General features: G+C 38.1%; 8 protein-coding genes across 11 annotated transcripts in view; 3 read left to right on the top strand and 5 right to left on the bottom strand.

Moving 5' to 3' along the window:
• LOC116852155 (S-adenosylmethionine decarboxylase proenzyme) overlaps positions 1-11,572 on the top strand; it is an 18,215-nt gene extending 6,643 nt beyond the window's left edge. For both annotated transcript variants that reach the window (XM_032832221.1, XM_032832222.1), the window contains exons 3-6: positions 8,870-8,996; positions 10,621-10,723; positions 10,837-11,120; positions 11,238-11,572. In XM_032832221.1, the coding sequence (XP_032688112.1) occupies positions 8,870-8,996; positions 10,621-10,723; positions 10,837-11,120; positions 11,238-11,543 (820 nt within the window). In that variant the 3' untranslated portion in view covers positions 11,544-11,572. The remainder of the gene's footprint in view (positions 1-8,869; positions 8,997-10,620; positions 10,724-10,836; positions 11,121-11,237) is intronic.
• Positions 1,386-2,111, bottom strand: LOC116852161. Its single transcript, XM_032832228.1, has 2 exons — positions 1,859-2,111; positions 1,386-1,684 (listed from the first exon to the last, which is right to left on the bottom strand). Exons 1-2 carry the CDS (start codon positions 2,089-2,091, stop codon positions 1,423-1,425), a joined length of 495 nt encoding a protein of 164 aa, XP_032688119.1. The 5' UTR covers positions 2,092-2,111; the 3' UTR covers positions 1,386-1,422.
• On the bottom strand, positions 2,389-10,972 carry LOC116852162. 2 transcript variants are annotated; one of them, XM_032832231.1, is made up of 3 exons: positions 10,824-10,972; positions 3,962-4,118; positions 2,389-2,685 (listed from the first exon to the last, which is right to left on the bottom strand). In XM_032832231.1, the coding sequence occupies exons 2-3, from the start codon at positions 4,072-4,074 to the stop codon at positions 2,409-2,411; spliced, it is 390 nt and encodes a 129-aa protein (XP_032688122.1). In that variant the 5' UTR covers positions 4,075-4,118; positions 10,824-10,972; the 3' UTR covers positions 2,389-2,408. The 2 variants fall into 2 exon arrangements, with proteins under 2 accessions (XP_032688122.1, XP_032688121.1); XM_032832230.1 differs by lacking the exon at positions 10,824-10,972 and adding an exon at positions 9,706-9,781.
• LOC116852138 (exocyst complex component 5-like) lies at positions 11,544-15,150 on the top strand (the record flags this gene model as incomplete). The annotated part of the gene is made up of 1 exon (XM_032832191.1): positions 11,544-15,150. A coding segment is annotated over one exon (720 nt), but the record flags the coding sequence as incomplete, so codon positions are not given.
• Positions 15,151-15,298: 148 nt separating this feature from the next.
• Positions 15,299-17,321, bottom strand: LOC116852160. 2 transcript variants are annotated; one of them, XM_032832227.1, is made up of 3 exons: positions 16,784-17,321; positions 16,462-16,678; positions 15,299-16,341 (listed from the first exon to the last, which is right to left on the bottom strand). In XM_032832227.1, exons 1-2 carry the CDS (start codon positions 17,130-17,132, stop codon positions 16,494-16,496), a joined length of 534 nt encoding a protein of 177 aa, XP_032688118.1. In that variant the 5' UTR covers positions 17,133-17,321; the 3' UTR covers positions 15,299-16,341; positions 16,462-16,493. The 2 variants fall into 2 exon arrangements, with proteins under 2 accessions (XP_032688118.1, XP_032688117.1); XM_032832226.1 differs by having other exon boundaries at positions 15,299-16,678.
• Positions 17,322-17,480: 159 nt separating this feature from the next.
• Positions 17,481-20,874, bottom strand: LOC116852156 (probable actin-related protein 2/3 complex subunit 2). Its single transcript, XM_032832223.1, has 7 exons — positions 20,356-20,874; positions 19,923-20,016; positions 19,741-19,840; positions 19,455-19,656; positions 19,158-19,378; positions 18,761-18,962; positions 17,481-18,466 (listed from the first exon to the last, which is right to left on the bottom strand). Exons 1-7 carry the CDS (start codon positions 20,427-20,429, stop codon positions 18,439-18,441), a joined length of 921 nt encoding a protein of 306 aa, XP_032688114.1. The 5' UTR covers positions 20,430-20,874; the 3' UTR covers positions 17,481-18,438.
• Positions 20,875-21,281: 407 nt separating this feature from the next.
• Positions 21,282-27,873, top strand: part of LOC116852154 (acetylcholinesterase-like) — a 59,883-nt gene continuing 53,291 nt past the window's right edge. The window contains exon 1 of the mRNA XM_032832215.1: positions 21,282-21,573. The gene's annotated coding sequence lies outside the window, so the exon portion shown is untranslated. The remainder of the gene's footprint in view (positions 21,574-27,873) is intronic.
• LOC116852158 overlaps positions 24,072-27,873 on the bottom strand; it is a 6,773-nt gene continuing 2,971 nt past the window's right edge. Inside the window, exons 3-6 of the mRNA XM_032832225.1 lie at positions 27,033-27,183; positions 26,702-26,893; positions 24,993-25,104; positions 24,072-24,469 (exon numbers count right to left, since the gene is read on the bottom strand). Of these exons, the coding sequence (XP_032688116.1) occupies positions 24,275-24,469; positions 24,993-25,104; positions 26,702-26,893; positions 27,033-27,183 (650 nt within the window). The 3' untranslated portion in view covers positions 24,072-24,274. The remainder of the gene's footprint in view (positions 24,470-24,992; positions 25,105-26,701; positions 26,894-27,032; positions 27,184-27,873) is intronic.

Below are 27,873 nucleotides of genomic sequence, written 5' to 3'. Positions count from 1 at the left end.
AATCCACGAATTACGGTTTGAACTGCTTGACCATCCACCTTACTCACCAGATCTAGCCCCAAGCGACTTCTTTTTGTTCCCTCATCTAAAAATTGCGCTCGGAGGACAGAGATTTTCGTCAAATGAAGAGGCAATCACCTTCGTGAACAATTATTTTGCAGAGAAAAACGCCGAGTACTATTTCGACGGGTTACAGAGATGGGAGCATCGCTGGGAGAAGTGTGTAGATTTACAAGGAGACTATGTTGAAAAATAAAAAACAATTTTCAGAAAAAATGACTTGTATCTTTGTTAGGTCGGAAACTTTTCAGACCACCCTCGTATATTTCAATTTGACGCAGAATATCAGCAAATCAATACATACCAAACTTGCAGTAATTTACCTGCGCTAATTTCGTCCACGTATTCTCACAAGTTCGATGTAAATTTCTTGTTTCTCCCGGCGATTAACAAATTCGATTGTTCTTATTACACAGAAAAATATATAAACTATATACACACAGTGTATAAAATCAATACATACCAAACTTGCAGTAATTTACCTGCGCTAATTTCGTCCACGTATTCTCACAAGTTCGATGTAAATTTCTTGTTTCTCCCGGCGATTAACAAATTCGATTGTTCTTATTACACAGAAAAATATATAAACTATATACACACAGTGTATAAAATATATACACTGCATTCAAGCAGTACATTACTTGTCTGAAATATTTCATAAGTTCGTGTATCCGAAAATCTATCATAAGTTCATTGTAAGCATCAATTTTACTCAGGATATATTTCGGATCCCAGTAAATTTAGCGTTTCAGTAAAAAATATATTAAATTAAAACAAAAATTCGACTCACTTCCTACGTAGAGGCAAATCATTTTCTTGAATGAAGATTTATAGTATTCTTATAAGAGAAAAAATTCTTCTCTTGTGAATATATGATAATCAGTTTTGTTTTTAAAATTTGTTTTTAAAACTTGTAAGATCAGGAAATATTCTTTGTTAAAAATAACTTAAGATAACTTGACGATAACGAATAATATAAAATTATTTAAAAACATATTGATGAGTAGTTGTTTTTCTTAGTAGTAGAATAGTATTTTTCTGTGTGTAACGTTGTCAGTTTTAGAATAAGCTGTTTAAGAAAACTATATTCCAGTACACAGATTTGCAAGTACTTCCCAAGTAATATTCACTTGCCATCTGTTATTGATTTTCACTCAGCAAGCGCATCAGCGAAATTTGTCAATTATTTTCATTTCCGCAAAATTCGTTCATTATGTTTGCATCAGTAAATTTTTTCCCTAGGTGTCCTCGATTGACCACGGTACCCAAGTATTTAATAAAGGACGCCCTTTCCTCTTGTAGCCTAAATATTGCACACGGTAGATTTTTGGGAACCGTTGAAAAGAGGCGGGAGAGCCTCTCTCAGAGGAGATGAACGCTGCTGCGGAACAACGGCGCAATTTTTCGCACGGCGCGGGGCGTTCCGGGAGAGGAAGCAGCGACGACCGAGAGGCACTCACCCGTGCCGGTGGTTAATCGATATATCGAATTGTTTTGATGGAAGGTGCACCGTCCGGCCCGGCCCGGCCGGCCACGATGACGACGACGCGACGCAACGCTACGCGGTGTGTCCCGGTTCCAGAATATTCGAGGGTGCGCGGGTCGACCTAGTGCTGATCCGCCCCTATAAATAAATATGGTCAAGGTGACACTTTCGCGCGCGGTATTCAACCCTCGCCGGGCGAGCACGCCTCGTCCATCTCGAACCCACGAATCCGCGCCTTTCTCGGGCGCGGTGCGTCGCGAAATGCCGGGTGCTCAACGACGCCATGGGGCAAAAAACCTCGAAAGTTATTACCTGAGGTTCTCCTGCTGGATGCTCTTATCCCACGGCGAACTCCTCAGCTTTATCGGATCAAGGTTTCCCATCGAGATACGATCGAGATGTCGAGGCACGTGTAGCTTGAGACGGTGAAGTGCTCGTTGATGGAACGAGATACGAGGCAGAGAAAATTCGCACGACGAGACCGTGTTCCTCGAGAATTTATTCCCCGAATGGGATTCCGAGGACTGCGAAGAATTGAGAAACATCCATCGATATAAACATTATCTTCGGCGCCTTCGCCGGGGGAGGAAATTTCCACAGATCGATCTCACTATATGAGACGCTCGGCTTTCATAAAGAGAAATGCCGAGGTAATCAATATTCTCGGAGACTTATGGATCGTTCATGCCATCCTTCGGTTGTGAGCTAACGAGTTTTTAGCTACCACGAGCGATCAATGTCTTCCGGTTACACGAGAAAAAATATTTGAGAATTTATTTGTGGGATATGGAGTTTGTGAAATATAGTTTATTTTTATAAATAATCTTTTGTCCTGCAAATAAATCTTCAAGTGTTCTTTCCTTCAGTACAGAAGATCAGGATAGAGGAAGATTAAAACAGGATATATCCTGGAACCTCGACGTTCGCCGTCGCATCCTCGGTGTCCGTCGTTGTCAGAAGTAACTGTCGCGGGTAGCAAGCAGAATGTTTCACACGAGCGCACGTCGCGTACTTGGAAGACATATCTGCCGAAAGTCTGCTGCTTGAACTTGAAGCAACGCGCGTTACAGCTGAACGTGCGACGAGGATCACCGCAGCCGTCAAACTCGCCACTTCTGCTGGAGTTTCCTTTAATCTGTCTGCGGATAACCGATGGAATTTTTGCTTTGTTAATACTGCAAAGGCATGCAAGACATGTTGGTCACTCGCCCGGCGCGTTATCAACTTCGATGTCCATTTATCGTACTATATTTAGAAAGTCGTTTAAGAGACTACTACTTCGTTATCACCCGCTTGTCTTTTCGCAAAATCTAAGGTCATTCTCTACCGTTGATAACCTTCGACAGTGTCATAGTCAACTTTTAGGGTGGTTCTATTTCCAACATCGGTTCGAAGAGAAAAAGGAACGTCGGGGAAACAGATTAGATGATCTACGAGAGCATTCCTGAATTCGATCAAAATTCGAACGTCGAGGAGAGACGTCAGGACGATTTAGGATTCATATGCGAAACATTGCAAAGAGCGATGCCATTGATCCATAGGCCATGTGTTCCATTTCTGGGAAGTGAAAAATGTACTTAAAATGGGCACCAAATTAAAGGCTTTATGAGCTCATTACAAAGATATAAGTTTTAAAGCGTACCGTACCAACACTACAATACAAAAGATCCCAAATTTTAAGCTAATTTCAAACTGATGTTTCTTTAGCAAAATTTAACGGATTTTAAAAATTCAAAATGTTACATTTAATAAAATTAAATGAAGAATTTAATGGTATAAATTCCATGTTCCAAACTGACGGAAATAGAAAATTCCAATTGGAACATCAACTTCCGGTTGATTTTGAAACATGAAGTGCATAGGAAAATGCACCTTAACCTATTCAAAAACATTCGAAATACCCAAATTGTTTTTGCTTAACTATTTTAAAAGCTAGATCAAACAAAATTCTTTTGAAATGAAATGAAAGAAACATAAAGAAAGTAGCCTAAAATTTGGAACCTTTTTGAACTGTAGGAACGATACACTGGGGGGCTCTAAAATTTATATCTCTTAATCAGCTTATCAAAGCCTTTTTTTAAGCCTTTAATCTATTTTAAGTACATTTTTTACTGCCCAAAAATGGGACACGTGTTGACGTCACTCTTTCACTGAATGATTGAGTGAAACGGTGGGCTTTGGCCGAGCTTTTAATAAATTATCAGTGAGTGTAATTAATTCAGTGAATGGGCTTATCGGGACGATTATGCGCTGTTGATGTAACGTCGATGCCCGCGCGTCACACTTCTTCTCATCTTCAGGGAAAATACGAGTATTTGTGCCCGCACAACCTGTCTTGTACACGAGTCTGCCTAATAGTGAAGCACAGCTCCGAAAATAGCCGGCAACGGTAGCCAAGTAAATATCTTTTAATACCCTTCATTCTTCGTCGATCTTCGAGTACTTCTTAACTTCAGTGTATTTGCAGAGTCCACTCGCGATCGGCATCTCCCTCGGCTCCTTGCCTCGTGCCTGATAGAATCGACCATCGCTCAATCTGTCTTACAGATTGCGATAAGCAAGCTGACGATATCTGAAAGCATTCGAATAGTAGCGAGTTACTAAAAGAAAAACCGGCGAAGAATGTGAAGATTAGTTCAAGATGATGACTTCGGAATGTGACAAACAACTTTTCTTATAAGTTTTTAGTATTTTCGATCGATATTTTCTTTCGTGAGTCTTTCTCTTTGAGTCATCTTTAAAAATGTTTTAAACAATCTTTCGATCACATCTTTTTATTGTTCAGTTTATCGGAACATTCTTCCTACTTGGATATTTGTAATTCTTCACTGAAAAGTGAATACTATACTATATTGTTTCTTATCCAAAAGATAAGAAGGGTTGTCCTAAGTGAATACTATATTGTTTCTTATTCAAAAGATAAGAAGTCTTAAAAAGATAAGATAAGTTGTCCTAAAAATTGTATACATTTAGTAACCTAAATCTAATACCTATATTGTGTTTACTATTGTGTTTATTATTATGTTAAATAAAAAATTACAAAGTTTAGTTAACTAAGACGTTAATTGGTTATCACCACCATTGGTTAAATTTAAGCTGTCCCCAGCCAGCGAAATCCATTTGCACCTGTTATTAGAATCTTAAGATGCGATATAATAGTGAACATTAGCCTTTTAATTAACCCTTCAATCGAACTCCGAAATTTGTTTCTTTACTAAACCGCGTTCCAAGTAAAATTGTCGATTTGAGATCTGCGAAGAGAAAATTCTCAGAGACTTTTCTCTAAGTAGAAATCAGGAAGAAAGCGCATTAAAATCTTTTAAAACGGCTGTCAGTCGATAGAAATTACTCCTAAGACCGTAATTTCCTCTTTGATTGTCTTATCCTTAACAAACGCGGGTATCAACTTCAGCATCGATTCGACAGCCGTGGATCGACTCGCAAGTAAATCTACCTAAGCGTTACACTCCGACTTTGATAAGCTTTTAACATGCTGTAGTCTAGGTTTAAATAACAGACACATGTTGTTTTATATGTGCCCATATGGCCGGTAAGAGGGTGAAACACCCTCTTGAAAAAAACCGGTTTTAATATTTCTGAGCGAATATTATCGGAACAGTAAATAATACAAATGAAAGTTTTATGGGTTTTAATGAGCTTTATAACAATGTACTCAGATTTTTCGAAAATTCATTTTTTTCGAAATCCCTTTTTCCCTCCTTTGTAAAATCTAAGTGCATTGTGAAGCCCATTAAAACTCATAAAACTTTTTGAATTTTTTTTTTGTATTATTTGCTCTTCCGATAATATTCACTCAGAAATATTAAAACCGATTTTTTTCAAGAGGATGTTTCACCCTCTTGAAAAAAACCGGTTTTAATATTTCTGAGCGAATATTATCGGAACAGTAAATAATACAAATGAAAGTTTTATGGGTTTTAATGAGCTTTATAACAATGTACTCAGATTTTTCGAAAATTCATTTTTTTCGAAATCCCTTTTTCCCTCCTTAATTTTGTAAAATCTGAGTGCATTGTGAAGCCCATTAAAACTCATAAAACTTTTTGAAATTTTTTTTTGTATTATTTGCTCCTTCGATAATATTCACTCAGAAATATTAAAACCGATTTTTTTCAAGAGGATGTTTCACCCTCTTGAAAAAAACCGGTTTTAATATTTCTGAGCGAATATTATCGGAACGGTAAATAATACAAATAAAAGTTTTATGGATTTTAATGAGCTTTATAACAATGTACTCATATTTTTCGAAAATTCATTTTTTTCGAAATCCCTTTTTCCCTCCTTAATTTTGTAAAATCTGAGTGCATTGTGAAGCCCATTAAAACTCATAAAACTTTTTGAAATTTTTTTTTGTATTATTTGCTCTTCCGATAATATTCACTCAGAAATATTAAAACCGATTTTTTTCAAGAGGATGTTTCACCCTCTTGAAAAAAACCGGTTTTAATATTTCTGAGCGAATATTATCGGAACGGTAAATAATACAAATAAAAGTTTTATGGATTTTAATGAGCTTTATAACAATGTACTCATATTTTTCGAAAATTCATTTTTTTCGAAATCCCTTTTTCCCTCCTTAATTTTGTACAATCTGAGTGCATTGTGAAGCCCATTAAAACCCATAAAACTTTTATTTGAAACTTTTTTTTGTATTATTTGCTCTTCGATAATATTCGCTCAGAAATATTAATACCGACTTTTCAAGAGGATGTTTCATGCTCTTGCAAAAAACCGGTTTTAATATTTCTGAGCGGATATTATCGGAACGGTAAATAATACAAATAAAAGTTTTATGGGTTTTAATGAGCTTTATAACAATGTACTCAGATTTTTCGAAAATTCATTTTTTTCGAAATCCCTTTTTCCCTCCTTTGTAAAATCTAAGTGCATTGTGAAGCCCATTAAAACTCATAAAACTTTTTGAATTTTTTTTTTGTATTATTTGCTCTTCCGATAATATTTCTGAGGGAATATTATCGGAACGGTAAATAATACAAATAAAAGTTTTATGGATTTTAATGAGCTTTATAACAATGTACTCATATTTTTCGAAAATTCATTTTTTTCGAAATCCCTTTTTCCCTCCTTAATTTTGTAAAATCTGAGTGCATTGTGAAGCCCATTAAAACCCATAAAACTTTTATTTGAAACTTTTTTTTGTATTATTTGCTCTTCGATAATACTTCGCTCAGAAATATTAATACCGACTTTTCAAGAGGATGTTTCATGCTCTTGAAAAAAACCGGTTTTAATATTTCTGAGCGGATATTATCGGAACGGTAAATAATACAAATAAAAGTTTTATGGGTTTTAATGAGCTTTATAACAATGTACTCATATTTTTCGAAAATTCATTTTTTTCGAAATCCCTTTTTCCCTCCTTAATTTTGTAAAATCTGAGTGCATTGTGAAGCCCATTAAAACCCATAAAACTTTTATTTGAAACTTTTTTTTGTATTATTTGCTCCTTCGATAATATTCGCTCAGAAATATTAAAACCGACTTTTCAAGAGGATGTTTCATCCTCTTGAAAAAAACCGGTTTTAATATTTCTGAGCGGATATTATCGGAACGGTAAATAATACAAATAAAAGTTTTATGGGTTTTAATGAGCTTTATAACAATGTACTCAGATTTTTCGAAAATTCATTTTTTTCGAAATCCCTTTTTCCCTCCTTTGTAAAATCTAAGTGCATTGTGAAGCCCATTAAAACTCATAAAACTTTTTGAATTTTTTTTTTGTATTATTTGCTCTTCCGATAATATTTCTGAGGGAATATTATCGGAACGGTAAATAATACAAATAAAAGTTTTATGGATTTTAATGAGCTTTATAACAATGTACTCATATTTTTCGAAAATTCATTTTTTTCGAAATCCCTTTTTCCCTCCTTAATTTTGTAAAATCTGAGTGCATTGTGAAGCCCATTAAAACCCATAAAACTTTTATTTGAAACATTTTTTTGTATTATTTGCTCTTCCGATAATTTCGCTCAGAAATATTAAAACCGACTTTTCAAGAGGATGTTTCACCCTCTTGAAAAAAACCGGTTTTAATATTTCTGAGCGAATATTATCGGAACGGTAAATAATACAAATAAAAGTTTTATGGGTTTTAATGAGCTTTATAACAATGTACTCAGATTTTTCAAAAATTCATTTTTTTCGAAATCTCTTTTTCCCTTCTTAATTTTGTAAAATCTGAGTGCATTGTGAAGCCCATTAAAACCCATAAAACTTTTATTTGAAACTTTTTTTTGTATTATTTACTCTTTCGATAATATTCGCTCAGAAATATTAAAACCGACTTTTCAAGAGGATGTTTTACCCTCTTGAAAATAACCGGTTTTAATATTTCTGAGCAAATATTATCGAAACGGTAAATAATACAAATAAAAGTTTTATGGGTTTTAATGAGTTTTATAACAATGTACTCAGATTTTTCGAAAATTCATTTTTTTCGAAATCCTTTTTTCCCTCCTTAATTTTGTAAAATCTGAGTGCATTGTGAAGCCCATTAAAACCCATAAAACTTTTATTTGAAACTTTTTTTTGTATTATTTGCTCCTTCGATAATATTCGCTCAGAAATATTAAAACCGACTTTTCAAGAGGATGTTTCATCCTCTTGAAAAAAACCGGTTTTAATATTTCTGAGCGGATATTATCGGAACGGTAAATAATACAAATAAAAGTTTTATGGGTTTTAATGAGCTTTATAACAATGTACTCAGATTTTTTGAAAATTCATTTTTTTCAAAATCTCTTTTTCCCTCCTTAATTTTGTAAAATCTGAGTGCATTGTGAAGCCCATTAAAACCCATAAAACTTTTATTTGAAACATTTCTTTGTATTATTTGCTCTTCCGCTCAGATATATATAATATTCAGCTCAGATAATAATATTCGCTCAGAAATATTAAAACCGACTTTTTTGAAGAGGATGTGTCACCCTCTTACCGGCCGTATGGACACGTATAAAACAATATGTGTCTCTTATTTACACTTAGGCTCGTATTCTGAATTCTCTTTTAACGATAAATGAGCCTATAAAAGTGGCTTATAAGCTTTCTGATTAGCTATGAGTCACTCTTAAAGGCTTATTTATCGTTAAAAGAGAACTCAGAATACGGACCGTAGACTACAGTATGTTAAAAGCTTATCAAAATCGGAGTATAACACTTTGGTAGGTTTATTTGTCAGTAATTATCTGATCATGTTCTCCCTCGGGCATTGTTAATGTAACCCTGCTAATCGCGAAGATGACGATTGATTGTTTAGTACAACATTTATTTCGTCCGCAGCGAGAGCAGCATGTTCGTGTCGAAGCACAGATTTATATTGAAGACATGCGGCACCACTACACCCCTACAGTGTCTGGAGCCTTTGCTAGAGATCGTCGAGGAATATACCGGCTGCGACGACGTCGAGGTAAGGTAATACTGGCGAGGATGAGGATGACGATGAGACAATGGCTGGCGAGAGAGATCCTCGATCGCGGGAACTTTTGCCAGAGACAAGAGTAGGAAGAAGAGGAAGAGGAAAACGACGACACGCAGAGCGTATACTCTCTGAAATTCTTGAAGTGAGATCTCGTCCGAAGCGACTAATACTCGAAATCGTAAGAGGGAACAATATTTTATTCAAGCTCAAACTGCGGATTCTGACTCTACATGAGCGAATCCCCCAATCAAGGATGAAATTGTCCCTACGACGATACATCCGATTCACGCTTCGATTTGTGACAGAAAATATTCGGCGACTCAGAGTGGGGAATGCGCATGCTATATGAGTGAAATACTACTGAAACACGAAATGGGGCGATTTTTCACTGTCGCTCTACTTTTCGACTGAAATTCCGTTCCAAGAAATTCAGAGAGTACGTGACGACCTTACCAAAAAATCTCCGGGACACCTCAGTCGTTCCCGAGCGAGCGAGCGAGCGAGCGAACGAACGAGCGTTGGTTGTTCAGTTTAGGAGTGCTTAGCTATATAACTTGACCTAGTGCATGGATAAGAAACGCGACTATATACACACGCGGCTGTCTCTCTCTCCGCCACGTGAGACGCGTCTCTGCCTCCTGGTTTATTGATCTCGGCTATCTCGCGATACCCCCGTGTGTGCAGTGCTCACTCTTACCCGAAACGCGTTTCCGCGATTGTGCACGCGCGGCCAATTCTCCGCAACGAATCCGTCCCGACTGAGCGGAGGAAAGCCAGACTGTCAATCGGGCGCAAAGTCCCCGCGGTCGAGGATCTCTCTCGCCAGCCATTATCAAATTGCTGCTTCTTTTCTTCGCTCTCTTTCGGTTATCAATCGACGAGTTTATTTTCGGACCGTCCTAGATTGATCCCGTCAAAAATGAAGATCGTATCGGAAGACGCTATTTTAAAGCGCGCGATCCACGAGGATAGGAATTGTGAAGCTGCGAAGAATTTATCTTTTCTTTTTAAAAATACGTCTTTTCTCAAAGATTGTTCGAGAATGAACACTTTGATCAGTCAATGGAAGATCAAACGGAAGTGTTATAAATGATTATAAATTAGCTTATAATTATTTACATATTTTATGAATAATGATTGTATAACTAGTGATAAACGCGATTATCACTGTCGATCAACAATATCGTATACAGCGTTATCGATGTACGATTCAAGCCTTTTCAAAATGGGATTTCGATATCGAAGTATTCTGTAATTGTTAATTAGAAGATTCAATTCATTTGTTTTTGCTTTGCACGCGAAACATTGCTGACAAATCGTGGAATTCTGAGTCACAAGTTCAAGATAAACATAATACGTTCGATCCGAAAGGGCTGAGATCAAAATAAAAAAATTTGAAGGAACGCCATGCGCGTTACTATGTTAGTACTTGCTACTGGATGAGCAAAGAGGTCTTATCTAGTTCTGATAAGGGTCAAAGCTTATTCATTCTCGGCGATAACGACGGATAGTTATTCTTTGTCTTTCGTACATTCCAATTAAAACTCCCGCGGAAACCCGAGCTCCAGGCGACAGACGTTTAATCGTCATTATCACTTGACGTATGTTTTAGAATGTCTTTTATTCGCGAAAGAATTACAAGAGACCGGAGCTCCAGATCTCACCGCACCAGACGTTCAAGGAAGAAGTCGCTTTGCTACATTCCCTTTTCCACGGTAATTATCAAGTCGTAATTATTTCCAGTTGGAGAAAAACAAGGAGAGACAACTTGTGAAAAAATTAGATTAACTTGCAAATTTCGTCACGTAGCCTTACCTATGCATTGCAGACGGCGAAGCTTACTGTTTGGGCTCACCGGAGACGGACTGCTGGTATCTTTACACTTTGTTCAAGGACAAAGACCTGCAGGATTCGCCGGAACCAGACCAGACCTTGGAGATACTCATGACGCATCTGGATCCGGAAATAATGTCGATCTTCACCAAAGACGTCTGCTCGTCTGCCGAAGAGGCGACGGGCAAGTCGGGAATTGACAAGTTGATCCCTGAAATGATTATAGATGACTTCCTGTTCGAGCCTTGCGGGTACTCGATGAACGGAGTCTCAAAGAATGTAAGTCGTGCTTCTTTCAACGACTGCGACTGATCGGATACGAGCAACGGCTCGTATCGTTGCTCGTATCCGATTACAAGAATAATTATATGCTTATCTGCTCGCTTACACTTTCAGCAAGATAAGTACATGACGATTCACATCACGCCGGAACCTGAGTTCTCCTACGTCTCCTTCGAAAGCAACGTTTCTGAGGAGTCCTACGACAAGATAATCCAGCGCGTGCTGAACACATTCAATCCAGGCAAGTTCCTTGTCACAATCTTCGCCAACAAGGAGTCCGCGGCCGCTAATTGTCCGCGCGATCTTGAGAATTCCGATTATTTGAGCCACTCCGACGACTGGGTGCGCACCGATGTGCAGTACTACCACTTCAAAAACTACGATTTGACTTGCGCTTTTTACTCGCGCCTGCATAGCTGAGGGTTCAAGAACGCTTCATTCGTCCCTGCTGGGACCAATGAAGCGCCATTGTCCGCTGGTCTCGGCCTCCCTCTTCAAAATCGCCGTTGCGACATTACGACGTTAACGACGACGACGACGACGAGGACGGCGACGGCGGCCTTGAAGAGCAGAGACAAAAAACATTTCACTCCATCGTCACCGACTTCTCGGACATCTCGCAACGTCGACGCGATACGCTCGGCGTCGTCGCCGCAATTGACGACGGCGAAGGCGCCCAGATCCAAGGTGTACCGCAAGACGTCCCTCAAGAGTCCGCTCACATGCGAGGCGAGCGCCGACGGCGACGATATATCCGAGAAGAACAGCGTCTTGCGATACATGAGCAGCACACCGGCCGAGAAGAAGCAGAAGAGGCGAAGTGGCGGAGGTGGCGGCCCGCCGCCGGAGAAGGAGAGCGACGCGAAGAGCGACAAGTGGAATCCCGAAGACATTCACATCACGTGCAATCCGCTGTCGACGCCTTATCCGTATTCGACGCCGGCGACGACGACGACTACCACCACGGCGACCACCACGACTACCACGACTACGACCACGGTGGAGAGCGATGAGGAACCGAAAAGTCGCAGCTGCGGCAGCTTCTTGCCGATACTCGCGCTGATCCCGCAGTCGGTCATCAGTTTCCAGTATCTCAGCCCGAAAATGAAATTCTCCTGGTGGCGGAACAAGATCTCGTGAAGGCACGCGTAGGCGCCATCGACGCCGCCGCCGCCGCATCAAGTCGCGCGTCGCGACGTTACCCCGAGCTGTCATATAAGATACCTCTCTTAAGTCTACGGTGTACCTTCGTTGCGTTTCTCGCGTTAGATTGAGCGCTTGCAAAGCGCATAACTATTTATTCGATCGTTATTTATTACTAGAATCTCTGGCAATAAATAGTAGATTCGCGGCTGTTGTAAAACGGCGACGACAACCAATGCATATTGCAGACGCGAGAAAACGCATCGACGTGCCGTGGGTTTTACCTCGTAGCAAACTATTTTTCTCTTTCTCTCCCCTCTCTCTCTCTTTCTCTCTCTCTCTCTCTCTCTCTCTCTCTCTCTCTGTTTTACCCCGTCCTCCACCTTTCCTCCCCTTTTATCTCTCTGCCTGTAAATCTCTTTCTATCTACCTATTTGACTCACACTTCCGATCGGTCTTCATCAATTAGGGGAATCCATCGTTATATATCTCGTAGTTATTCGTTACATATTAACGTGTACGCGCGTTAAAAAAAAAATGCAAAAGTCGATAAACTAACGCCAGCATTCCTCGAAATCGCGGCGTCGTTGAATAGTCGCGATGATCTGTACCGATGTTCTACGTGCGGTGGTTAATGCGTAGTCGGGTTCTTGAGATTTTTCAATCAAGTTCCAAGTCGCCAGGCAGTCTTTCTACGAAGGAGAACCACACTTGCAGACTTTTCTAACGATCTCTTTCTAGTTGTCTCGACTCACGGGAGAAGCGTATGAGGATGATCGTGTGTTTATTACGCTGACTTTTCGCGCCGTCGGATCCTCTAGTCGATCGAAGTTTCTCCCTCGTTGCGATTCTCCCTCGACGTCTTCTTATTCCGACGCGCGCGAGGTATCTCTTCTGCTATTTTCCGAATCCGCTCGGGGAGAACATCGTGTTTTAGTTCCCGTGGTCCTGTGATGTTTTAGGAATTACCTACTGAATGTTCCATTGATCAAGGAGAGCGTGTTTTAGATTATGTGAAGCGCCCATGAAGTCCCGGTCGATTTTTCCAATTGATTTTCTATCGTTGGATCGAAACGAATGGAGCAAGGATAGAGCTTCTCTCTTCCAAATCTGGGACAAAATGCTAGCAATTATTCTTAGAGAGATTACTTAAGAAGTGGATTGGGGCTTCTTGGGCATCTTGTGTCATTTATAATAGTCGCTTAAACGGTCCATTAAAGTCACTGAGTTTTCGTATTTCCGCTCGTTCTCGTTTTCACAAGTTTCAAAAAGGATACTCGAAGACCTTAGAACTTAAGAGCGCAAAAATTCCGTAACACCCAAGAACCTAAAGATCGTAGAATTTAAGGATCCACAGTTCCTAGAATCTAAGGATCCACAGATCCTAAAAACCTATAACAATCCAAAGACCTTAGAATGTAAGGATTCAGAGATCTTAAAATTTAAGGACTTCAACATCGTAGAGCGTAAGGATCCAGGCTACTATCACAGATAGCGCGATCCAATAATCGAAGCATTCAAAGATTCTAGAATATAAGGATCCAAAGACATTGAAAATCTATGCGTCTAACGGTCAGATATATGATCCCCTGATAAATTTCGAGTTGATTTCCCATTAATGAAAGTACGTGACAAGCGAGCATCGTCTCTGGCTGTCCTGATTCCCGATACCGTCGCCGAGGAGAAGCATTCTCGGCGAATAACAATACAAATCATCAGTCAGAATTATGCACGATATCAAAAGGACGATGGAGAAACTGCTCTGAAGTTATGTCATTACCTCGCTTTGGTAATCGAAAAGATTAAAGAGTCGACCTTTCAACAACAGTTCGAACTTAGATTTAAATTTAAACTCTGTTGTACTTAATACAATGGGTTTTGTTTTCCATTACTGAACTAGTGTACACTTTCGGAACTTAAAAAGATATACAGATAACATTTGGCGTAAGAAAGATGAGAGAGAACTAGTGCAGCCAGTTCAGCGATAGAAAACAGACCCATTGACTACAAACACTATCAATGTGTTTAATACGTTTGAACACAGAATTTAAACCTAAGTGTATGTTTGAGCTGCTATTGAACAATTGGACCTAAAAGATTATATAAGTATATCTCGACAGTTTATTTTACGTTGTATAAATCCCCGTCGAGATATGAAACTCAAAGTTACGAGAAAGACACATCGGAAAGTGAGATTTCCGCACCTATTTTGTTATAATGATGGTTAAAAATTTTTCATTAGGATCGCGCGCAGATGGACACGCGAGATAAGAGCGATGATTGATCGTGTATCAGTCATCTCCCATGGATTACGATTGTGATTAAACAGTTATATCGGCGAAACCCTCAATATGATGGAAACGAATTGAAGGCATATTACTGAGTGAGATCAATAATTACGATGGTACGATTCAATAATTGTCGGCGCGCTCGAATGTCGTGAAGCGACACCAAATTTTTTTAATGTATTTTTTACTGTTTGGTTCCTACTTTGTTCCCTAGTTAGTAGTAACCGCTATTATTTATAATGAAGCAACTGATAACGCACATACACTCGCCCCCACTCGCTCAAGTATAATTTTTGCGATAACTGTCGCAGTTGAGATAATTAAATCGTTGATTAGTATCCCGATGGATTCACTTCTCGCTCAATCGGCGATCGCAATTAGTCCTCTTCCCCCTTTTCTTCCGCCCTTTTTTTTTTTTTTTTATTTGCCGAAGCGTTTAACGGAGTGATACGTTTTTTAAATGTTGCCATAATTATAAAGTTATTTATAATTATGTTTGCGGAATTATAAAGTTATCGTTTTGTCACATGACGTTCCGCAGGATCCGTTTCTTGTATGTCTCCCGGATTAAAATAAATCATTTTCATAAACACGCACCTTCAGTTGCCTTTTATTTTGTCAAGTTTCCTCATTTCCTGTTTTCGTCTTAAGTTATTTGGGAGGAGATCGTCGTGATGTCGCTTTAAGATTTCCCTGAGATCCCTCACTACGGTCGTCTCGGCGTAAATGGCGTTAGAAACGAGGAAATTGTGCGCAACATCGTCGTAGTTCGATAAAACAAATTTGCAAAGTATAACAAGAAATTCGCTATCTACAGAAATTTCTATAGGAGCTACGTATTCGTCCAGTAACTAATTTCATCGACGTCTTTCGCTACACGATTCTTTCTATCGAGTTACATTATTCTTTTTTCATTATCTTGTCCTTTTATATTTTGTATGATTTTTTCATAACGCATCTGGATGGAGTATTAACACTTTGTCGCGTAATACCATCGACTATTAAATCTACATAGTTCTTGACGAGTTTTATCAATTGCGATAAAGATCAATCGGTGTGCGGTAAAATAAGACAAACGGTTAAACGAGAGAGTACAAATAATTAATCGATATAAAGGATTTAATTGACAGCAATCTCAACACGGTAGAAAAGAAAGAAGACACTATGAACATACACACAAAGAGACATACACAAAGACACACACATACAACATTGCATACACATATACCGTGGGAGTGCTTTCTAAAGCATATTATCCGTTGCTATAGATCACTGTTGCATGCTAAAAGTAAATAAATTTGTGTAAAAAATATATCTATGAAATAAAGATTATATTTAGTCAAAGAAAGTGTCACACACACAATTTATTATTGCCCAGCACTGACTCCTCTCCCGAAACTCTCTCGACTCCGCGCTTCTCGCACTCCTTTCTCAGTGATTTCTTCTTCTCTCCTAACAGAACTACTCTATCTTGCCTGAGTCGCTCACAGTAACGCCGTCAGCATTACGTCAGTTTAACGATTAGGAAATTTGAACTGCAGGCGATTGAATTCTTGGAAGAGCGCACGATATCACGCAAGTAATAATAACGCGTCGTCTCGTGCAAAATCTCTTCGTACGGATGAAGCAAACTCGGCTAAGCGGACGTTTTCCGTGGATCTGGGTGTTCGATTGAATTTTTACTGATAGCAGCGCCAGATGTCACACATGCAATTCGAAGTGAACTGGCTATCGTCTATGACACACCTCGGGGCTTGCCGGATAATAATCGGTTACGCGCATAATATCTGCAAATCCAAGTAATCTTTCTTCGTTTCTAATTTCTTTTTTCCTTATATTGTCAAAAGAGGACAATATAGAAGTTATACAAATAAATAAATAGATGAATAAATAACGTGTGTGGATACCCGTTATCGACAACGTGTCCGCGCGTCGTTATTTATATCATGACGCTGGACGCCCCGGTGTGCTCGCGCTGACCGAAACGCACACGCATGCCGTCGAAGACGGCGCTGAATCTGGATCGAAAGCAACGCTGAGCGTTCCGCTGCGACACGTCCGCGCACTCCTTCGCCACCGGGGCGGACGCGTTTTCCTCGGGCTCGTTTCGGATTCTGTCCAGAGCTGCGATGTGAAAAGCGATGTTAGCCCGGGGGGCTACGATCAACTACTTAGCCACCCCACCTCCTCCAAACTTCCTCTTCGAATGGACGTAGCGCGACCGTTTACCTTTCTGCAGATCCATCTCGTCCATCTCCATGTTGCTGATCTTCGAGAGCTCGCGCCGGAAGTTCCTGGTGATCCTCTTGCGGATGTAGTCCGCCTCGATCTCCTGCTTCGTCCGGGGCACGCGGAAGCGGATGCAGCAGCAGAGCCCGATGACGATGGACAACAGCACGGAGAGAACGATGCCGGCGAGCTGCCAGACGCGAAAACCTGGGAACGCTTCGTTCTCCAGCCACTGCTCCACCGCACCTTGCACCGCACAGTCCTCTGCCCTCGCGGAGATCTCGTTAGAACACGGGGACGAGGACGAGGAGGTGCTCGGGATCGTCGTTAGCGTCGTCTGCTCATCCATCGGGCTCTCGAAAGCGCCAGAGATCCTGGGGGATCCGACACAACTATTCGTACGCAAGGCACGACCGTTTCAGCAAGTTAACGAGTCTGTAAACGTGCAAGAGTTTGATTAATTAATGAATTTTACGTATCAATTGTCTCTTGGATATCTCGAACGGTCTGTGCATCGACGCATATGCCCATCCCGAGAGAACGCTTCTGAACTGAGAGGAAAATTCACAGCGGTATCGCGGTGGATTGGGTGTGGTTACTAATTGAAGAGCGAGCTCCGACACTCCCTATTTTACGCCACTCACTGATTACAGATCAATACGTTGGCGCGGGTTAGCCGTAGAAGTAGCTCTCTGTGTGGATTGTTAATGACGTTTTATTATTTCACAATAGCCAAAAATGTATAGCGATAAAGTAGAGACGATAAAAATATTATAAGAGGAAACAATCGAGCTATTTAACAATACTTGGCTCGCTCGGTGATTCGTTCGTCGCGATGAGAAATGCTATGTGGAAAGTAAAAGTGTTTGTTTAATCATTCCGTTACTTATCATCATCTGGTTTCTATCGATATACCGCTTCCATGCCCGTTCGAATTAACGCTGCTCCGAGGAAACTTCGAAACGGTATAAAATCACAGACTCGATAAGTTCGACAATTAATTGAATTTCTAGGTATCTTTAATGTATGTATCTCATGCCTGTCCGCCCAAGTTCTCGTGGATGTCTCGCAGCGCGGTGTATCAGTCGCCATAACACTAATACGCATTTCATGTACTCGCACACGGAGTACATGACGCAATTGGAAGAATGTCATAACGTATGATAAATTGTTCGAGATAACAACCAGCGTAATAAGTAACCGAATCCGTAAAGCTTCTCCTTCAAGTTTCAGCGCTACTATCTTTGAATCCTAGATCACTGTGAAGACCGACGAAACCTTTTGCAACGACCGATACTCGCTAGCACCGTTGGTACGCAGATACAGTAACTTCGGTATCTTCGAATATCTTCCCTCCCTTCTCGGGACGCGTCATACTGAATAAGTTGACGATGAGACGAGAAGTACGATCATCTTATCTTCTCTTCTCACCCACTTAACGAGACGCTAAATATTTCCTAGGGCACTGTTCAATTAACTGGTTGAAACTCAAAGGTCCGAAGCACTGCTGATAGCGCGAATCAAGGAATGCCAACGTGGGGAATCTCGCACGTGACAGACAATGGTTTTTTTGACCGCACTACGCGCGATAATCCTTCTCTTTCTCTCTCTCTCCTTCTTTAGGAAGTGATAACACTTTTGTCTCTCTAGCATGTTCATTCTTTCCTGATAAACGTTCGTCCCCTGTAAAAAAAGATATACTTAAATATGTACTGTGAGAAACAACGTAAAAGCCATTTTTACAAAACAGGCTGGATCAAGCATTATTATATGAGAGATAAGAAGTAATTTATTGTGTACAGCGCTTGAAAATCATTAGATGAAAAAGAAAACGCTTTGAAAAGCTCTTATCATAGAATATTATTTAATAATGTAGAAAGATGGTCGATTTTGTTTCTTCTCATTTATCATATAATCATTTATCTTTGTACTTGATTATTTTTAGTTTAGAAAGAGAAAGTGTAACTAGATGCTTACGTGATAGTTTTCTTCTCAGTATTCTTAGACTGAGATCTTGCTCTATTCAGCACCTTGAGAAAATCTGTTGTCTTGGTACGCATTCTGGAGTGGATGTAAACTTTACTGCACTTAATATGGTAGTGCAAATAGTTTCTAAACATGTGTATCAAGTCGATAGTATTGTCGCGAGCCTCCCGGTTAGTGTGACGTGGAAACAGTACTGAGAAACAAAATTATACAAAAGTGAGAGGAATAATGGTTCCCAGTTTAAGCATCATTATGCATCAAAAAGTGAAATGACGGATAGTAAACTACTTTTTGTCTTACTGTTAAAGACAATGACTTCTTTAAAGAAGCAGTTAGGAAGGAAAGAACAAAGTGGTACTATTGTCCTGAGAGAAACAGATATCTATACCGAATGTAATGTAGCCGATGCAATCTCCTACAGCTGCTTCAGAATCCTGTAACTCCAACGGTGGCTCGCGATGATTAAACAATACTTGGGGTGCGGTGTGACTTGCCCGCCTGCCCTCTTTCAATTCTTGCAAGAACAGTTTGCCAATAACCATGTCGTCTTCATCCTTAAATATTGTACTGAATACCACTGTGACTCTGTCGCTCTTAGCCTCCACATACCTGAAATGATAATTAACATACGTTGAACACACTGGAGAACAATTGGGAAGCATAAGCATATAGGACAGATTCTCACATTGTCTCTTCATCCCTATACTGAATAACCGCCCTCTTCTGCAACGGCCTGCCTGGAGAATCAAAGTATTCTTCTTGAAAGTCAAAGTACTTCTCAAAAACACTGGCAAAGCAGTGCCTCTTCAGCAATGCAACTTTCCTCACTAATGCCTCCCAGTCCTCTGGTAACTTTTCCAGATCTATGAGTACTGATACATTGTAACCTAAGGAAACGATACATGGTTTACAATAATTCCCTGTCACTTTTACAAATATGAGAACTAACACAATCAGGGCATATAACTAACCACTCTCCGGTGCAATAAGATGAGACCCGTATTCTCGTTTAAGCAGCTCATCCGCGCCATGTTCTTGTAATTGTTTATAAAATTTGAGCAGGATACTTATCTGCAAGAGGAAGCATATCCTCAATGTTAAGTTAAAGAGACAACAAGCTTCAGCCTGACAATATTAAGTAATATCTGCTTACTCTAAGCTTTGACTTGTCACCGCTGAGGTTTGAAATATGAAACAACACTCCGTCAAAATCTGCTATGACGACGTCTGTCGACTCCTGCTTGTGTCTGCGAAAAGAAACGGTTTGTTGAAGGAAGGACAACTGCAAAAACGATCATTGCAGTTCCGGATTTGACACAATCTCGGAGACACGTTTGATCAAGATAGGTCAAAATTGACGGCAGCCGTGCAGGACACCTGGAGCGATGTCCAGTGCGAGGTAACGCGAACAAATTGGAAGCGAGGCAAACGAAATTCGATCGGCTATATTTGGGAGGAGAATTTTTCCCGAGAAAATATGAACGTGGCGACGGACACCGCCCCGGCGCCACATCCTCTTGTGCGAGGTTATGCTGATAAGCATGCGGTTTTTCAAGTAGAAAATCGCTCGCACACGAGCCGCTTACCCCGACAAGGCATTCTTGATTTTGTTCGTTAACGTTTCTTCAAGTATCCTATTGTGTATCTCGAGCAAAATCATTATTGCGCCGGGCAGGAAGACTCACGTCCAACGTACGTTATGATAACGATAATCGGGCACTGTGGACAGATCGCGACAGATTTGTCATCCGTACGTACGCCGATACTCCGTTGACTATCGCCCGATCGCCCGCTCCGTCGATGAAACAGGGCTGTCACTATTTCCGTCGATAAGATAGAGACGGCACTTTCGATCAGAGAGAGAGAGAGAGAGAGAACTTGTGAAAAAAGAAAAGAACTTTCTCTCACTCCGAAAGAAATAATCTCTTCACCGCGAAATGTACTGACTAATTTCAATTTTCACGAAAACTGACATGCTGACTGTGTCTCGTACGACACCGTCAGTGTTGCATGATGATTTCGTCGGACGGGCAGCAATTTTGCGTATTCTGAACTATTAATGGATAAATGATTCACTCGCCGGTTCTCTGCGCATCTTCACGATTTTTCTCCCTTCCACGTTCTTGTGGTAATTCTCATTTACTTGCTTTCCACTAAATGCAGAAAGTGCAGCAAGGTGTTGTTAAATCGAGCAGAAACTTGGGTTCAATCACGAATCGTTCTTCCTAGTGTGAACTCGCGAAAAGCGAACGTCTAACCTGGAAAACATATGGAAATGTTTATTTTCCGAAATGATCGCCTCCATGTGCTGAAAAAATTATTTATGTTTCATGATTTTGTAATGATTGATATGATTGATAAGTAAGATCGAGTTCACGAAAAGAAACTCGTTGTTGATGTCGCCATCGACAGTCGATATTCTCGAGCGATTCGATACTACGAGAGTCGATACTGTCAAGCGATTCGATATTGCGATAATCAGACATTGCGATACGTACGTTAGTCGCGGCAAGCAATATGGCGCGGTAAGTCGGATTTGAAGAAAGTCTCCCGCGACTTCGACCGGTCGTAGGTGAGTCTCACGTCGAGAATTTTCATCATCCGGAGTGTCGAAAGTAAGTACCGCGCGTTTGTCGTGCGAGAGATGCCGTCGAATGCTCTAAGCGAGCATTCTGTGCGACGTAAAGTCCGAAGTGACGAACGAGGGATCGCACGTTCATGGTACAATGACGGCTCGACCTTCAAATTTCCTGTCGAGCTCTACACCTGCAAACCGCTGAAGGAAGCCTCATCTGTGTCGACGGGTGAGTCACATATATTTGTTGTTACGAGATATTATCGAATATCATTGATTAAAGTTGCATTCCAAAATGTTCTTTCCGAGGAAAATTTTCCACTTAAATCTATAGTGTATGTAACGTGAACTATCCCAGACAGCATACAATATTTATGATAAAGATTCATAAATATTTATGTCGAATAATTTTTTAAAAATATTATATAAATATTTTATAAATATTTTTATACATAAAGAAAAAAGTATCAAAATATTTAATCAAAATATTATTAAAATAGGCTGATTAAAATAGGCTCAATATTTTATACAATATTTATAGTAAACAAAAAATAAATATTTGTAGTAATATTTTGTAAATATTTCTATAAATAGTATACATAAAAAAAATAAACGTAATTATTTATAATTATTAAATTAATGAAGAAATAAGAAAATCGAAATTTAAATTGGTAATGTATACAGAAAACAATTTTTTAAATCAAAGAAATATATTTTGTTAAATATAATTTCTTAACTTAAAAAAATATATATTTGTTAAATTTTATAAAATATGTAGTATAAATATAAAGTATATATGTAGTATAATATAAATATAAAGTAATATTTTTTAAATTTGTAAAATAAGCTGTAAAATTATGAATTTCTAGAAAAAAAATTTTTCTTACAAGAAAAAAATTAGTTTTTTAATGTAAAAACTGAGTTTAAATAAATATTTGTTTGTTTCAAAAGTAAATAAAGTACAAGTAAATCATTTTATAAATTTAAATAAATTATTTCCTAATATTAAAAGTATCTTTTTCGTGTTTCAAATTAAAGTTTCTTTTATTATTAGGAAACAATTTATTTAAATTTACAAAATGATTTATTTGTATTTTATTTACTTTTAAAACAAGTAAATATTTTTTAAATATACTTTTTACATACTTCTTAAACATACATTTTATATTTAAAAAGATCTATTCTCTTCCTTTAAGTAAATCATTTGTTTTCGTACATGGATATACTATATGTATACAATACAAAACGTCTCTCAGTCAAAGTAACAGTAACTAAGATGCACGACTCAAGAACCAGAGGTCTCATGTTTTCGAATCTTGGCAATGGTAAGCAAATTTTTGAAGTACAATTTAACTTGAATTAAGTAGCGTGTGAAACAATATAAAATGAAAACTAAGAACATATATATTTTAAAAATTTAAGAAAAGTTCAGAAAAGAGAAAAAATATATAAATGTATATATTTTAATAAATATTTTTATAATATTTATGATAAATATTTATAATCTATTGAAACTAAGGTTATAAAAATATTTATAAAATATTTTGGTAAATATTTATAAAATATTCAAATAAATCTTATAAATATTTTGTAAATATTTTATAAATATATTTTGTGCTGTATGGGATAGATTTAAGAGTAAAATTTTCCTCGAAAAAAGTGTTTTGGAATGTAACCTAAGAAGGTCCAGTTTTCTCCTAATTAACAATTAAATTGTATTGTCTTTGTTGCGCTTTCAAATTAGACGAAAACAGACGTATGATTTAACTGTTGGTTAGCTTACCAAGAGGTAGGAAAAATTGATCTTAAGCCCATTCTACAATTGCGTAAGCGTAGTCGTGAACGTAAGAGTCAACCAATGTTGAATGAATGTTTTATTCACTGATTACTTTACTCTGATTGGTGTCGTAATCACTTACAACTACTTACAACCACGTTCACGCAATTGTAGAATAGGCTTTATGTACCACAAATGAGTATCTCGGAGAACGAGTCTTGCTCGTGAAAATACCGTGAAAATGCAATTTACGCAAATCTACGCAAATCTACGTAATTATACGTAAATATGCATGCTGTCTTGTAAATATATAAAAAATCTCTAAATTACGCGTGAATCAATATTGTAGCGCAAAAGCAATACTGTAGCAGGCAGTAGCTAATCGTCCAAGTACTTCCAGCGAGTGAATCAACGATGTCGCTACTCTCCAATTATCTGCACTGTCGGTAAAACAGTACGCCTCGGCTAGTGTTCATGTCTCGTGCGACAGATAACGCGTTGCGTGTGCACACGTGTGTGGTTTACACGTGAGACAAAAGAAGCATGATGCCTTTTTATACGTTACAGAAATACAACACGCTAATGTTAACTATAAATTGATTATAAATTGATTATAAATAAAATATTTCAGAGAGAGAGAGTGGGAGGAAAAGAGGGAAAGAAAGAGCGCTATATTAAATCTAAAATTATTTATTTATTTATATATATACATTTATTTATTTATATATATACATATATAGATAGATATGATTATTATATGCGTGTAATGGATAAATAATTTAACTACTCTTCCGGTAATCATTAATTAAAGAACATATGAGAAAACAGAACTAAGGCAGCACAAATGTCCAAAATCGAGTCATAAGACATCTTATGATTCGATTTTAGATATTGTGCTGTTTGGGAAGAGAATAAAGGCGCGGAGATAAGAAAATTGATAACATTCCACATTAGAGTCTAATACGCCAAATTTATTTGATTGACGGAGATGTTATTGAATTATCAGTTCGAATCGTATGTTTTGATCGATTGACATCGCTTTAAATCTTTGTCACGCGCTTTCGAAACTTCTTATTTCTTATTGTATCATTATCGTGATATTCATAGATTAAAATCGCATTTGTCAACATTTCACTGCCGACGGACAACGAATTTAAGTGAGCCATTTAAGTATATCCGAGATTGTTTTATCGGACAAAAAGTTGTCGATCATTTCTATTGCAGCAGGATGTATGTAGCCTTTGATCATTTCTTTATTTACACACACCGCCTCAGGTATCATGTGCGAAAGCATGGCGCTTACCAGCCAGGATACTTCTGGGTCGTGCCACAAACCCGTTATGTCCAACTGCAAAAATCGCACGATCAATCGTATGTTCATTCGCGGGCGTAATCGAACAGCTTACCCAGATAGCACAGAGAATTCAAAAAGAATTCAGTCGTATGTCACCAATTTTGAGTTCATTTTTAGGTGCAAAAAGAACTCTTTTCACTGAACTAAACTCTGAAGAATTCTCTTTACATTTGGAAATAAACTCAGAATTGATAACATACGACTGAATTCTTTTCGAATTCTTTTTGAATTTTCTGTGTTATCTGGATAGGTATTCAAACCGCATCGAAAACTCGCATTTTTTTTTTTTTTAACGAGCCTCGCGTTGAAAGATTCTGTGGAGGAAGCGCTCTTAGATCCTTACGTTTTCAAATGGCGAGAATTACACGTTGATCCTCGAAAGTGACTCGACAAAACTCATTTGCGACGAATCTTTTTTGTCTTCTCGCGAACGAACTCCGACCGCGGGTAAGTAATAAGCGAGCAAAAGAAAAAAAAAAGATTCGGCGAGAATTGTCATATTAGCTCGTCTACTTACCACTACTCCGCCCAAATCAAAATCTGTTTCTAAGGACTTTACTTTTAGGTAAACATCATCATGTACTGTCACAGAAAGTTCCACGCTAAAAGTGAAGTTTTGAACGTCCAGGCTAAAAAATAAACACATATCTTTTCTTAGTACGTACTTCTTACGCATGTCGCTTCGTTGATTAACCGCGTTCAATATTGGGTTTGTGAAACTCGGATGAATGTTCGATTGTTCACCGGCTTTCGTGAAAACATTTTCACGGAAAAGCTTTCGGAAAAATTGTAGAATAACGTAAATCTGTGTGCAAATTTTTACTTCATTGCGCTACTATGTCATAGTTGAACCGAGAGGTTTTGAATGAGAACTCAAAAGTGAATTCCCAGATAGCATAGAGAATTCAAAAAGAATTCAATCGTTTGTCACCAATTCTGAGTTCATTTTTAGATGCAAAAAGAATTCTTTTCATTGAACTGAAAAACTCTGAAAAATTCTTTTTGCATCTGAAAATAAACTTAGAATTGATGACATATAACTGAATTCGAGAGCTAGTCGAGCTAGTAGATAATAGGGTGAGTGGGTAAGTAGGTAAAGGGTGACTGGCTGGGGGCGAAATCGGGAATAATGTGCAATTACGATAATGATAAATAACGCGGTTGACTGATATCGCAGTTAATTCACAATTAATTGATACTGTGCTGACGTATCTCTGCAATAATACTTCGAAACTGGTATGATTGCGCCAAATTTGATGCATAGGATGCACCTGCCTGCGGAAGGTCTCTTAAGATTACAATTGCGCAGTAGTGCATTGATCGGAATATCGGTGGAAACGATTAGGCATGTTGTATTTGCATTAATACAGAAAGTCAAGCGATAAAGGGCGTATCTTCGACGTGCCTTTATCGTCGATATCGTGCAGCACGCACAGAATAATTTCAGCTTGTATACCGCATTCTAGTGAATGTTACTTGTTTTTTAAATATTGCGTAAATTTACATATCGGCAAATCTACCATAAGTTTATCATAAGCACCAAGTTTATTAGAAATTCATTCGGAATCTTGGTAGATTTATTATTTTGATCAAGAATATTAAATTAAAATAAAAGTGTGGTTTGCTTACTAAATAAAGTCTAACCAGTCTTTTCTTCGGGTTTGATGATATTTTTGTAAAAAGAAAAAATCCTTTTTTTGAGTACATGACAATGAGCTTTTCAAAAACTTGTAAGGAGTATATTTTATACTGAGAAAAAAAATACTTGTAGAGTTATTTCCGAAAAATAAATTTTATATTCTACAAATAAATCTTCAAGTATTTTTTTCTCAGTGTAAGACTATTATCAAGATATTATATATTCTTTTATCAAGACATTCCAGATATATATTCTTTTATCAAGACACTATTATATATATACATATATATATATGTATATATATATATATATATATATATATATATATATCTTTTTTGAAGATAGCTATTTAAAAGAAGACATTTAAATTGAGCATTCGGTATTTTGAAATAATAAAAAAAATTTTTTTTATACATACAAAATATGACAAACTATTGTATAATTCACGGCGTTCTTGCACCAAGAAACTGAGGTTAATGTATATTTTTGAGAAGACAAATATTATTTGTTTTTTTTCTGTCTGTTTCTATTGAAATTGGGAAACGAACGTGTCGGTTTCGATCCTTACTGATGACACGAATACTAACTTTATAACTCCATCACCGAAAAGTGGTATGTCCACGCCTATGAGACCTGTCGCGTTGTAATCAGTGCTCGCGTTTATGTGTTCCCATGTGAGGTTCGCCATCAGTTTCATACCGATTAATTGGAAGTCGGCACTGTTGACTTTGTATGAGGACAAACCTCGCACGTCGATGTTCGTAAGGATTGCGTCCAATCTAGAATTTCGAAGGAAGATATTACCTTAAAAAGGGAAATTAGAATTGCTGTCGTGGAATCGCTTCTTCGTCTTTTTTACGCCGCGCTCTCAAGTACATCGCACGTAATAATCCGGGATGAGATCAAATTAGCACGCACTTGATCGTATCCTTCACGTCGATATTAACCGGCACTTTCTCTATGCAGAGTGGGTCGAGGGGTGGAAGTCCGAGCGTTGCGTTCCCTGTCTTTATTAAATCTCTCAAACTCTCGAGAACATCCTCAAGCTTGGTATATGTGCCCTGGTGAGCTGAAAATAGAATTTCATCTTACATAGGGTGCCCCATAAATGGCGACAGTCAAAAATGAGAGGAGAAAACGAGGAACAGATTCCTCGGAAAACGAGGAAACGAGGAAAACGAGGTTTAGATTCCTCGTAAGTCGAAAGTGTCAAGTGAAATCTTTTCTAAGAAGTTTCTGTCTCGTCTCTTCGTGAGGAATCATTCATTGCTCGATTATACCACCAGTTACGGGATAGTCTGTACGGTGAATACAAATTAATATGAAAACGATACATTTTTGATCATTATTTCTAAACATTATTGTCATTTAAAAAAAAAAGACAAACACACCCACGCCGAGTAATAAACACGAAGACAACACCTGCGCGATCATACACAAATATAGAAACATACATATTGTATTCAACTAAAAGTTACTTGTTTCAAGTATTCCATAAGTTTATATATCCGTAAATTCATCACAAGTTCATCATAAGCATCAATTTACTCAAAATTTTGAATCTGAGTAAGTTCAGTATTTTCCCATCAAGAATGTTAAGTTAAAAGAAAAGTTCGATTTCCTCACTACATAAAATCGTATCAAGTTTTTCTTATCTAATATACTTGTAGAGAATGTATTTTCTTTTTTTAAATACATAATAAAATAAACTTTTCTAAAATTTGTGATGAGTGTATTTGAAGTTTATTTTATAAAAAAA

This window comes from Odontomachus brunneus, unplaced genomic scaffold (genome assembly GCF_010583005.1).
Source record: "Odontomachus brunneus isolate Ranch 3 - 2012 unplaced genomic scaffold, Obru_v1 Obru_scaffold_203, whole genome shotgun sequence".
Taxonomy (NCBI): domain Eukaryota; kingdom Metazoa; phylum Arthropoda; class Insecta; order Hymenoptera; family Formicidae; genus Odontomachus; species Odontomachus brunneus.
The sequence above is the reverse complement of the archived record's forward strand: the minus strand, read 5'-3'. Positions and strand labels throughout refer to the sequence as shown.

Excerpts from the sequence above, each read along its gene's own strand:
- LOC116852156 (XM_032832223.1), bottom strand. The coding sequence starts at position 20,429 with ATGATTTTGCTCGAGATACACAATAGGATACTTGAAGAAACGTTAACG. Across the intron at positions 20,017-20,355 it reads ATCAAGAATGCCTTGTCGGG|ACACAAGCAGGAGTCGACAG; the intron begins GTAAGCGGCTCG and ends TTCTTTTCGCAG. Across the intron at positions 19,379-19,454 it reads TATAGGGATGAAGAGACAAT|GTATGTGGAGGCTAAGAGCG; the intron begins GTGAGAATCTGT and ends TTATCATTTCAG.
- LOC116852161 (XM_032832228.1), bottom strand. The coding sequence starts at position 2,091 with ATGTTTCTCAATTCTTCGCAGTCCTCGGAATCCCATTCGGGGAATAAA. Across the intron at positions 1,685-1,858 it reads ATCCAGCAGGAGAACCTCAG|GGGCGGATCAGCACTAGGTC; the intron begins GTAATAACTTTC and ends ATTTATTTATAG.
- LOC116852160 (XM_032832226.1), bottom strand. The coding sequence starts at position 17,132 with ATGGATGAGCAGACGACGCTAACGACGATCCCGAGCACCTCCTCGTCC. Across the intron at positions 16,679-16,783 it reads CGAGATGGATCTGCAGAAAG|CTCTGGACAGAATCCGAAAC; the intron begins GTAAACGGTCGC and ends TTCACATCGCAG.
- LOC116852162 (XM_032832231.1), bottom strand. The coding sequence starts at position 4,074 with ATGGTCGATTCTATCAGGCACGAGGCAAGGAGCCGAGGGAGATGCCGA. Across the intron at positions 2,686-3,961 it reads AGATCGACGAAGAATGAAGG|ACAGATTAAAGGAAACTCCA; the intron begins GTATTAAAAGAT and ends GGTTATCCGCAG.